Below are 11744 nucleotides of genomic sequence, written 5' to 3' on the forward strand. Positions count from 1 at the left end.
TACACTGTAGTTGTGCACTATGCCAGAACAAACATTCATGTGTCGCTGTATCTGTTCTACATCAATGTAGTACTCACAAAGTATCAGTGTTCCCTTAGCTCTAACTCTCTCGGACTCTCTGCCTGCAGCGATGTGTTCTGTGGGTCCCTGCTGTGCAGCAACATAGGACGCAACCCCCGCATCGGGATGATGAAGGGAGACATCACCCCCACCTCCTTCAACCATCAGGGCAGGCTGGTGGACTGCAGGTGAAGACAACCGTCTCACCTCACATGTCAACACACAGAGACAACAGCCACGGATACTCTCTGACCTCTCTCCTACGGCACTCTCTCTCTATCTCTCGCTCTCTGTCGCTCTGTCTCTCTCTCTCTCTCTCTCTCTCTCTCTCTCTCTATATCTCTCTCTCTATCTCTCGCTCTCTCTCTCTCTCTCTCTCTCTCTCTCTCTCTGTCTCTCTCTGTCTCCCTCTCTCTCTCTCTCTCTCTCTCTCTCTCTCTCTCTCTCTCTCTCTCTCTCTCTCTCTCTCTCTCTCTCTTTCTCTATCTCTCTCTCTCTATCTCTGTCTCTCTCTCTCTCTATCTCTATCTCTGTCTCTCTCTCTCTTTCTCTCTCTCTCTCCCTCCACAGTGGTGGCCATGTTCTTTTGGACGATGAGACTGATTTAGGCTATGTGGAGGACGGGACGCCCTGTGGGCCGTCCATGATGTGCCTTGACCGCAAGTGTCTGCCCATCCAGTCCCTCAACATGAGCGCCTGCCCAAGCGGGCCCAACAGCCAGGTGTGCTCAGCCCACGGGGTAAGTCCAGGGGAGCTGCTTAACCCTCTAGGTGTACCCATACGAGCCCAGAAGATTACCGCAACCTTGAATGCTCTATTATTAGCCATAAGTGTCCACAATGGTGTCTCCAGTGACAATGTCAATTAAGTGACATATTCACTACAATGTCAACAAGCGTGTAAAATCTCATCCCCAGCATGCGGTAACCATTGAACCTGGGACCTATTCACTTGTTATGGAGCATAGGTTAATGAAGTCCTCCCTGCCCGCCTCTCTTGCTCCCTCTATCATACCTGGCCAGGTGTGTAACAATGAGGCGACGTGCACCTGTGACACGACATGGGCGGGGACAGACTGCAGCATGCCCGACCCCCCCAAGGAGCCTGCACCCGCAGAAGATGAAGGACCAAAGGGTTTGTTTCCATCTAGTTTTCAGAGCGTCCCTATCTCCTCTCCGTGATAGACTAAATATAACGTCCTTTCTTGAGTACGGTCAGTCCATTGTGTTTTGTATCACATTGAAAGTAGATTTGTTAATATGTCAGTTATTATCAAGTAACCTCTTCAATGTCTAAAGATCAACGCTACATGTCACAGAACATTTGCACATGTCAATGTGATTGAAAGGTCATTCAAGATGGAGCTGGCTTTTAACTACTGTGCCTTTTAGTTCCTGTTTTGTCTGTTTTTTAATTTGTAATTGTTTTTAAATTGTTGTTTTTTATTGCTGTTGTTATTGGTTTACTTTTATTGCTCTTATTGTTTTACTACCATGTTTTATTGTGTTATTTTATTGTTGTTTTTTTTAAAGTGCTAATTGTAACAGCACTTTAAGCTGCTATTGCTTGTATGAAAGGTGCTAAACAAATCAAGTTTATTATTACCATTAATATTGTTATAATAACATGGAACAGGTACACAGATACGTCTAATGATTCCCAGGAGAATAGAGAAAGATGTTCTAGCTGAGGCCTCTCGCTGCTAATATCACCATGCATCACAGATATAGAGAGCCTGTTGAACATAAACACATTTCTATTGGCTGTTATAAGTCAGTGGATTTCCTAGGGCTTTCGACAGCAGGTGGAGGGGAGGCGGAATGGACAGTTGCCAAGGGAACCGCATCACTCTACCCATGTTACTGAAGCAGAACAGAAGCCTGCTGTTTGTTGTGACCAGGTGGTAATAATGATAATGCTCCTTTTCCCTCTGCGCAGTGAGCGTGGCAACTAACAGGCTGATAGGGGCAGTAGCAGGGACCATTCTGGCCCTGGGGGTGATTTTTGGAGGCACGGGGTGGGGAGTAGAGTAAGCATCTTTATCCGTTTCCACAGCTCTTCCTCTCATTGTGGTGCCTCAGTGTGCTGGCTGAGGGTCTCGTGACCCGGCCTGAGCCCGTGTGTACGTCCTGGTGGCTTTGTCTCGTGTTGGTGGTGACCATATAAATGTCATGTGATTGGATGTTTCAGTGTCATGTGATTGATCGATGGATTCCCCTTATCCCGCCATTTCCTGTTGTTCCCCCATTATTATTAGTCTCCCTCTTCCTCTTTTTTTCCTCTTCTTCTTCTTCCTCTTCTTCTTCTTCTTCCTCTTCTTCCTATTACTCGTCATGTGGCTCCTCTTCTGATCCTCTCCTTTCTGGGGCATGTGGGGCATGGAGATAGACCCCAGTCAAGGGAAGCGATTCGCAGTGAGATAGCCTGTCTTTCAGTGGTGGGCTGTGTGGTGACTGGGACTGCCAAATAGTGCCATGTGGTCATTTTCCACGATTCAAATCCTCATATAGATCACCTAAGACAGAACCTTTACGTAACCTGTCATCGGAAGCTAATGTAGGTTAGGGTGAGACTGTAGCTAGGTACATGCCACCATAAAGGAGTAAAACAACTCAGTTTAAGATGATACAGTAAGAGAGAGAGGTCTATGGTCTCCTGTGGTTTGCTGTGTGCTTAACCACCATGTTTATCGGGACCATTGCTCTGCCCAACTTTTCAACTTAGTGGTCTGTCTTTTCAGAACCTCCGCCCGTAGACAATAGACAATAGGGTCCCTGAAATGTAGACTTGACCTTTGAATTTACAAGCAAAGTGCTACATCACATTCACGATCACTACTACCATGGTAACATTATTGTAGGAGGGCCTGATGAGCATGCAAAAAATAAACCACAGAAGTAATCAGTCAGTTCAATGGGTATTCTCATGCTATGTGTTCTTGTTCTTAACATCTGTGTAAGATCATCCATGTGTAGAGAAATGCCATACGTGAGGCGCTCATTGTCTTTCTCCCCCATAACCCTTCGCAGGTCCTAGTGCCACCAATCTTATAATAGGCTCCATCGCCGGAGCCATCCTGGTAGCTGCCATAGTGCTGGGGGGGACTGGATGGGGCTTTAAGTAAGCAACACGCCGCATGTCTCTCCTACCGTGACTCTGGCATCCCTGCTGCTGCTTATAGACACCAGGGTTTGAGCTCCTGCTACAGAATATAGACCCAAGGGGACACACAAACATACCTGATACGTACGTCAGGTCAACCACACATAGACTTACATAGTAAGCCGTGAACACACACTTAACATAGACATATTTAAAGTAATCTTGCCTGTGCTCATGATACTTAACATTGTCTTAAAGTAACTGTCCAAGTGAAAATCTCACTTTTAAAAGTTAATATTCTGCTGACTCATGCCCAAATAATGTTGTTGACTCATTTTATACTCGTATTTTTGGCCAAAGCATAAATTGGAGGGGAAAAAAACACTTAAAAACCCCACTTCAAAAAATGCTTGCTATTTCCTCATAGAGGATGATGCCATCCTCCTGAGGAGGCTCAGCTGGCCAATCAATAGTCTACTCGCATTAATATTTTTAATGACCAGTATACGCCCACACTATTCGAACACAGAAAATGTTTTTTTAACAGTACAATTGGAAGGAAAACTATTTAACACATATTTCATAGAAATCTGGAAACATTGGACAGTTACTTTAATAAAGGTCCACATTCAGTAATATAGGGTGATTATCATAGAGATTATGTTGGAGAGGTGGTGGGCATCTGTGCGTCTGTGGCAGAACCTCAAACTGATAAGACGGGCACAGCTCAAAGCTTGACGTGCATGTTCAATACAGTTACTAAACCTGCTGGTTAGGGCGGAAGGTAGCCTAGCGGTTAGAGTGTTGGGCCAGTAACAGAAAGGTTGCTGGTTTGAATACCTGAGCCGTTAAGGTGAAACATCTGTTGATGTGTCCTTGAGCAAGGCACTTAAACCTTATTTGCTCCAGGGGTGCCGTACTACTATGGCTGACCCTGTAAAACAACACATTTCACTGCACCTATCTGGCGTATGTGACAATATAACATATATTAGTTTTTTTGGGGGGGGTAGCAGAAAAATAATTTCAGCAGTTTTATAAGAGCACTTGTAGACCAAACTGTTCTTATTACTAATTTAGTCTATGGATTAAGAATATACCTCCTTTACACATACTCTTCCAGATTGTACATGTCTACACTGAGCATACCAAACATTAGGAACGCCTTCCTAATATTGAGTTGCATCCTCCCAAGCTGTTGAGTGTGAAAAACCCAGCAGCATTGCAGTTCTTGACACAAACCGGCACCTACTACCATACCCCCTTCAAAGGCACTTAAATATTTTGTCTTGCCCATTCACCCTCTGAATGGCACACACACACAATCCATGTCTCAATTGTCTCAAGGCTTAATTATCCTTGTTTAACCTGTCTCCTCCCCTTCATCTACACTGATTGAAGTGGATTCGAAGTGGAACGAATCAAAAAGCAATCATAGATTTCACCTGGATGCACCTGGTCAGTCTATGTCATGAAAAGAGCAGGGGTTCATAATGTTTTGTACACTCAGTGTATATACACAATATTCAATTAGGGTAAAAACACTGTTTGGCTTTTATTGTCATTAATCTTGTCATGGAGGCAGCTCTGCAGAGTGGTCACTAGCGTGACATCAATAAGGGATCATAGCTTTCACCGGGATTCACCTGGTCAGTCTATGTTATGGAAAGAGCAGGTGTTCTTAAATGTAGCCAGCTCGTTTACTGTGTGATGCAGTATGCTATGTTCCCTAATCTGAGGAATCAAGTGCCAATCGCTCGCTAGTAAGCCTGCTGTCTCAAGCAACAGGAGTGTTACACACCCTAAATCTAAAGTAGGAGAAATAAGGAGTTGATAAGTGTTATACTGCAGCCACCAAAGCATGCCAGTTAGCAACGCATCATGTTTCTCACCCCAAAAAATATTTCTGCATGTAGACTTGGTTGACTTGGAGAAGGTCAGTTCATTGCACAAAGGCTGAGCCCAACTCAGGATGACATGCTCCTGGGTTACCATACTCTTATCACTACCATAATCTTTTTCTCAATCTGGTACGAGGGTTCAAGGGTGAGAGTTTAAGCGGAAGTGGTGAGAGAGAAGCCAGGGCCATATTGTTGGCCGCAGCCTTTGTGCCATGGCTGGCCACACCCACCTGGATGGCCAGGCTCCGCCCTAGAGCAGAGCAGGACTCCTGGACCCGCCCACACCAGCTGCCATTGCTGCCTGCTTCACAGACCTGGTACAGACACGGCGCATTGAGCTGCATGACCCACCACGCACATCAATAGTGCCACCTCCCACTGGCCTACTATTGAAACAGGTGCATGACAGACTGCTAGAAGCCCCACATCAAGCCACATTACGGGGAGGTTATGCATAACTCTCCTGTTGGTGTTATCTTGTTGTTGGTGTTGTTGTCGTTGTTGTTGTTGTTGATGTGCTGTTGTTGTCTCCTCTTTCCCCCTTTTATAGAGTACATTTTTGTTGGCTCTCTCTCTCCCCCCAGATGGTAATGTTTTGAATGGAACTAATATATTTTCCTGTCAGAGATGGTAATGAGAGATTTGTGTCCTATCCTTGTCCTTGTGTTTTGGAAAGCTAACTGTATGCCACATGGACTAGCACAGCCTCTTCTCATTGCCTCCAGCACCATATTTTGGTTGCACATTTGAAACACAAAATGGATGTCATTACAATGCAGAAGAATTGACTCATAGGTCAATCGGAAAGACTTAACGACAGCATTACACATACCAATAGTGAACATGTCAAATCAATCTAGGGGGGGATCTAGTGACCTCACTGAAGCGCGTAGCTGCAGGGATTGGTCTAGTGTGAAAGGAACAGATATGGCTCCTGTTGTCTAAGAGATGAGTGTGGCTGCTTCTCCACGGTGCACTGACTGTACCACCATCATCAGTAATATACCATGTATTGATCCCTGTCTTCTTTCCCCAACTCTCCCCTGAACGCGAAGAAATGTGAAGAAGCGACGGTACGACCCCAACGCCAGTGCCATATAAGGCCGGAGGAGAGGTCGAAGGGCACAGAGGGATCTTCTGGACTGCACTTACAGCTGCTGATTTTTGGCATTAGATTTACTTGAAAAAGAAATAGAGGACAATTTAACAAATTCCATCTTAGTCATGTAGAAATGCAGCCTTCTTCAACCCCACCCACCTAACAACCCCATCCTGATCTCTAGAGCCACAGAACTCCTCTCCTTTTCCTTTCATCGTTAGTGCCAGTGCACAGGCGTTCAGGCGGAACTCACACCATTATATTCTCTCACCAGGCATGATTTCCCGCACAGAGCGTGCAGCTCGCTGGCTCTGGCATGAGGGGCCCTCGCTAAAGGACTTTGCATGGCTACCAAAGCTATGAACGACACACAGCAAATCAACAAACAAAACAAAAAAAGAAGAGAGAAATCACGACTGAATCGTCAAATGGAGGAGAATAGCCTCATTAAAAAAACAAACCCGGTGGTAGCCTGAACAGGCTCCTCCTCCTTAGGTCACCACAATGAGAGGAAGAGGACTGCATGCTAGAACCCAAATGGGAAATGCAGACCACATTCAATAAATTGAAGCATATATCGGGCAACATTGTACATAAAAGAGGAGAACGAGTTCAGATTCTGAATTATAACATATCATTTTACACTGACACACTCTGCTTCTGTTTTATCTTTAAGCATGTTGTATAGCGGGTGTTTTTGGCAATGTTAATGAAAAACAGTAACGCAATTATGATTTGGGCCAAAATGCTATGGATAACCAGACAATGTCATAGTCTGTCTATTAGGTGTTACCACACGCTACATTCTGTATTTATCCAATATAGAGGTCATGGGTCAGGTTCAGTATACACAGTACAGATGAGAGGTCAGATTTAGGGGTCTACATGTGTCTTCTCTAGAGGTCAGGGGCACAGCGATGGTGACAGAAAGAATGATCGCGGATTATCCAGTCTATGACTGACGTCATGGGGTTCCTTAAGTACTTCCAGTAGTGACTCAAAAGCCAAAGAATCAATCACGTGGAATGTTTGGATGTTGTCGCACACAGAGCACTTTCCCCTTTGTCTGCAGTCTGTGTGCCTCTCTCTCCCAGTGCTGCAGACAGGCATGCAGTGTGTCCCTGCAGATTAGTCCCAACTGTGTTACCAGGTGGTGTCACTATTTAACAGTCCTCATCAACACCCACTATACTGGCTAGCTTGGCGCTCTCCATAAACTCTTGCTAGAAATCAAGTTCAGCTCTACTGGTACGCTGCATGCATTCACACTATAGTGGGCTTATAATTCTATAAGGGAGTCCCAAAAATCCGCAAGCTAAAATACGCTACAAAAGATAGGTGCATGTCAACAAACAAAACATTTAACTTTTATTTCTATGCAAAGAAAGATATTGCACAAACTTATGGGTTATTAAATGTAATAATGATATCAGTATAAACATGGAACAAAAACCTTTGCGAATCAGACAACCTTTTGTATTCGGCCACTCCCACATCTCGTTTCATTTAGCTTCAAAGTACTGAACTAAAGAATGGAAAAGCATAATTAAATTCATACGTCCAAGTGAAAAGAACATCCTTTTACGTTTGTGGAATCAAAGGCAAATGTTATTTTTGTGTGTTTTTCCACCAATCTAAGATGACATTTCTAATCTGACATACTGTATGTGCCGAGGCCTCAACAGGTTACTTTTCCAGGACTTTAGTTTCCAGCCCAGCTGACAGACAGACAGTTGGTGTGTTCCAGGTGCTGCCATAGCACTGGCATTGTGTAAACCTCCATATTAGTCATCATCTCGTGTCCCTATCAACACTGCATCATGTACAGTTGGACCGACGAATAAACTACTGAAGTATTTTATCCAAGAGCCTCTGTCTTTCTTTTGAGCCTTAGAACTGTAGAACTGTGCTTAAAGGTCCAGTGCAGTCAAAATGTGATTTTTTCCTGTGCTTTACATATATTTACACACTATGAGGTTGGGAATAAAAAGGTTCAATTGTGAAAATTATGATAATGTTGTTTTAGTGTAAGAGCTGTTTGAAAAGACCGGCAGAAATGTAAGCCTGATTTGGTGGGATGGAGTTTTGGCCTGCCTGGCGACATCACCAGGCGGTATAATTTATTAGATCAATAACAAAGAGAGTTTCAAACCTCTCTGCTAACAACAACTAGTTTTTAGGTTACATATCCCCCCCATTAAGCTTGTCCAATTAGGCCCCTCATCCAGACCACTCCCAGACAGTCCCAGCACAATTATTGCTTGAGAAATTGCTCTTTGCTAAGAAACAATTATTTTTCATTTTGACCATTTCAATTTTTTAAATAACAGTAAGGTACTTAATTGTTACCCAGAAATGATTTGATATTGGGATAAAAACAGCTGCATTGGGCCTTTAAATAATGCAGTCAAGCTATAAAAGTGCAGTAGAGAATGAATACGAGGTTAGAGCATGTTGTACTGTGCTTAAGTCGGTATATAAATCCATCATGTGATACTGACCACCTCCTGTTCTCAGACGTGTGTGATATGAACTTTGAGCGTACTATAAACATGTAGGTGGGCCCTGTGTCACGAAGAGATCGAGTCATCAGCCAGGAAGTGCAGCTCAATCTCAAACGAAATAAAGTCCTCCAAAGTGTTGAAGCTTTTGTCACATATGTACAGTGTAACAAAACCTTTCCAAATGTTTACACCATCTAATGAATAATGATTCCTAAACTTCCTGCCTATAATCACTCTAACATTATGATTTGAACTTTAATATTCCCAATTTTGCTGAGGTGATTGCTTCCTTTAATTGAAAGACAATTCTAGTGTCTTATCCCGTCAAAACACCAGAGAGAGAAAATGTGGAACTTCCATCATAAAACCTCTCTTAAGGTGTCATTAGAAGGATGAATAACTTGGTGGTAGCCCACCGCAGCCCACTTATCTATGGCTTCTCACTAAGGCTCCAATTAACTCCCAGATCACGCATGCATGTGGCATTTCACTAAAAGCATTGGCACACGGCTTACGTAGCACGCCAGTACTCCCGTGTGTTTTGTTTGCACTGCAACCGGAAATAAGGACTTTCCAAGTTGACCCAGAGTCAGATCTCCTGCTGTCTTCCTTTCCGTGACTCTTCAGCTTGAATGAAGCTGGGCTGTACTCATGGCTGTGCAGCAGTCTGACTCATTCACTCAGGAATATGGTTATACCCAAACTGCTTGAAATAGGATTGTAGTTATCCCTGAGATGTGAGTTAGGATATGCAAATTCTCCTAGAAGTTCTGTAAGAAATTCTGATATCTGAATAAAGTAAAGGTTCTTTGCACAAGGTTGAAAATAGAGGAGATTCCCCAAAATTTTGGGGGGGTTTAAACAACCAATTGTTTCATTATGAATAGGGTCCGTTTTTACTAACCTATGACCTACTCAGTAAACATTTATCATGCAACAGAAAAGAATCAACCAAATAGCCTGTTTCTTGAACATGTGTTTACTTGCTTACTCCTGGACTTGCTTTCTTACCAAGAAATATGTCTGATAATATCTCTGAAAGGTTTATAGTCACAGTTCCTGTTGTTTTGTTAATACCAGCTTTAACCACAGACCAGAGGCCTAATCCAAGGTTGTTCATAAAACCACCTTTTCAGTTCTTGACAAAGTTTATTCAGATGGATTATTAATATATTAATGAAATATTGTTGTTTTTATTTATTATGTTTTTGTATAGGGGATTTTTAAAAAAGGAACAGATTGATGCACTGCCAAAGAGGAAGTTCTAGGTTATAGCCTCTGTGGACATGAAAGAACCCTCCCTCCAGTGTAAAATTCCTGAAGAATGATGTGTAACAATGTACATTTCAATTCACATTTTATGCAAATGATGAATCTGTCCAATAGAAATCAGCATGTGACAGTCAGACAGTGTTCAATCACTTCCATTGGAACGCTAATAAACTATTTGGCCGTCCCCCTTAGATAAACTGACGTACTGTGTTTGAGAGCAAACAGATGCGCATCTAAACATCGAGGGCTGCACAAACTACATCACTCTACAAAAGGTAAGTCCCTGTTTTACACCTGTTGTATTTTACAAGCTTTTTCGTGTAGATTTAATAAAAACCTGAAATTTGAATGTTTTGTTTGAGAAATATTTGTTGCCAGGTTAATCTTGCAAAATGTACTTTATTCGAAATAAAGCAGTTTAAAATAAAAGCTTAGGAGGCCTTTCACTTTTATGATATTTCCTCACACAACAGTTATATGCCTACTTTTCATCAATATTTGGCATGTTATTTATAAAAAAAATCACACTTCAAAATAGAGTGACTGATATTTGTTCGGAACATATTACTTTATTTGTATTTTATGGAAGAATAACTATGTTTTAATCTTTACCATTTCAAGGGAATAGTTTATTCTGAGAACATGTAAATTCCTATGGGCTATCTTTAACAATAGCCTAATTCAAATATCCATTCTGAAAATAGAATGCAGGGATAACATTATGTTTGATTAGAGACAAAGTCGTTTTGGTGAATATTGGCGTTGTTCATGTTTTACCAACATTTACATTCTGTCTCAACACAGATGGATACTACAATCCTCAACATGTTTCTGGCTACAGTGCTGCTCATGGGCTGTGTATGTGTAGTACCTCTCCAAGGTCAGAAGCCAGGACAGGTGGACCCCCTGACTCTGAGCCGGGCATCACAGTGCTGGACCTCCTCCTCAGAGCTCCTGCTGGAGATGCGCTCCCCGAGGATCGCTGACACCGTGCCTGCCTTCTGGGACCTGATGGTGTTCCTCAAGTCGTCAGACAACAGGAAGCACAGTGCTCTATTCTGGGACCTGGCCCAGGTCTTCTGGGACATCTATGTGGATTGTGTCCTGTCCCGGACCCATGGACTGGGGAGGCGGCAGCTAACTTGGCCCCATGAGCAGATCACTGCAACGCGCTCACTCGTCACTGACAGTAAGTACCTGTCTCTGACACTTTTCTCTCCAGTTTACAGTTTGGGCGTGGATACTTTTTAAGGAGCCGAGTTAGGCTCTGACTGTGTGTACAGGATACATTTTCTATTGCAACTGATATCAAGGCTGATCTGGTGCCATGATTAGAACACAGAAGTAGCCTATAAACCTGTGTTGTGAGATAATGACTGCTACGTTGTGTGTTGCTGTACATATCATTGATTTAGTCAATTGCAAGTCACTGTTAAAAGATCATTATGATGAGATGATGGGATCTGATCTGTACACATAACCATGCTTAAATCTCAGAATGAAACATATTCATCACTAGTAATGAATCGTTTTTTTCTGACTTTATCTTGCAGAATCTTTTGTTCAGGACTCACAGACTAACGTCTCCAAACTGAAGGAGTCATCTCAGGGATGGCTAAAGATCCAGGTTCAGCACTTTGGACCAGGCATTTTAAATCACATCACTCGCACCAGGGGGATCAAGAGTAGATCTATTCTTTAACCACACATTATAATTCAACCAAGTCCATATGTCCTATTGACTTTTTCTACCTTTGATGTGTTGAATAAAAAATATTACCATCGGTGTATGTCGTGTGTATGACA

General features: G+C 42.8%; 2 protein-coding genes across 8 annotated transcripts in view; both read left to right on the top strand.

The window, feature by feature from the left end:
- Positions 1 to 8023, top strand: part of LOC118367036 (disintegrin and metalloproteinase domain-containing protein 23-like) — a 38589-nt gene extending 30566 nt beyond the window's left edge. The window contains exons 22-26 of one of the 7 annotated variants that reach the window (XM_035750000.2): positions 129 to 248; positions 631 to 799; positions 978 to 1194; positions 1999 to 2089; positions 6119 to 8023. In XM_035750000.2, coding sequence (XP_035605893.2) covers positions 129 to 248; positions 631 to 799; positions 978 to 1194; positions 1999 to 2089; positions 6119 to 6164 — 643 coding nt within the window. In that variant the 3' untranslated portion in view covers positions 6165 to 8023. Of the gene's footprint in view, positions 1 to 128; positions 249 to 630; positions 800 to 977; positions 1195 to 1998; positions 2090 to 3089; positions 3181 to 6118 lie in introns of all 7 variants that reach the window. The other 6 variants (XM_035749999.2, XM_035750002.2, XM_035750001.2 and 3 more) reach the window with 6 other exon arrangements.
- Positions 8024 to 10163: 2140 nt separating this feature from the next.
- On the top strand, positions 10164 to 11722 carry LOC118366668 (protein FAM237A-like). The gene is made up of 3 exons (XM_035749261.2): positions 10164 to 10213; positions 10743 to 11127; positions 11492 to 11722. The coding sequence occupies exons 2-3, from the start codon at positions 10743 to 10745 to the stop codon at positions 11638 to 11640; spliced, it is 534 nt and encodes a 177-aa protein (XP_035605154.2). The 5' UTR covers positions 10164 to 10213; the 3' UTR covers positions 11641 to 11722.
- The last annotated feature ends 22 nt before the right edge of the window (positions 11723 to 11744 follow it).

This window comes from Oncorhynchus keta, chromosome 34 (assembly GCF_023373465.1).
Source record: "Oncorhynchus keta strain PuntledgeMale-10-30-2019 chromosome 34, Oket_V2, whole genome shotgun sequence".
NCBI lineage: Eukaryota > Metazoa > Chordata > Actinopteri > Salmoniformes > Salmonidae > Oncorhynchus > Oncorhynchus keta.

Bases quoted from the DNA above. Each gene is read 5' to 3' on its own strand.
- LOC118366668 (XM_035749261.2), top strand. From the start codon at position 10,743: ATGGATACTACAATCCTCAACATGTTTCTGGCTACAGTGCTGCTCATG. The intron at 11,128-11,491 runs GTAAGTACCTGT...TTTATCTTGCAG, and splicing joins GCGCTCACTCGTCACTGACA to AATCTTTTGTTCAGGACTCA.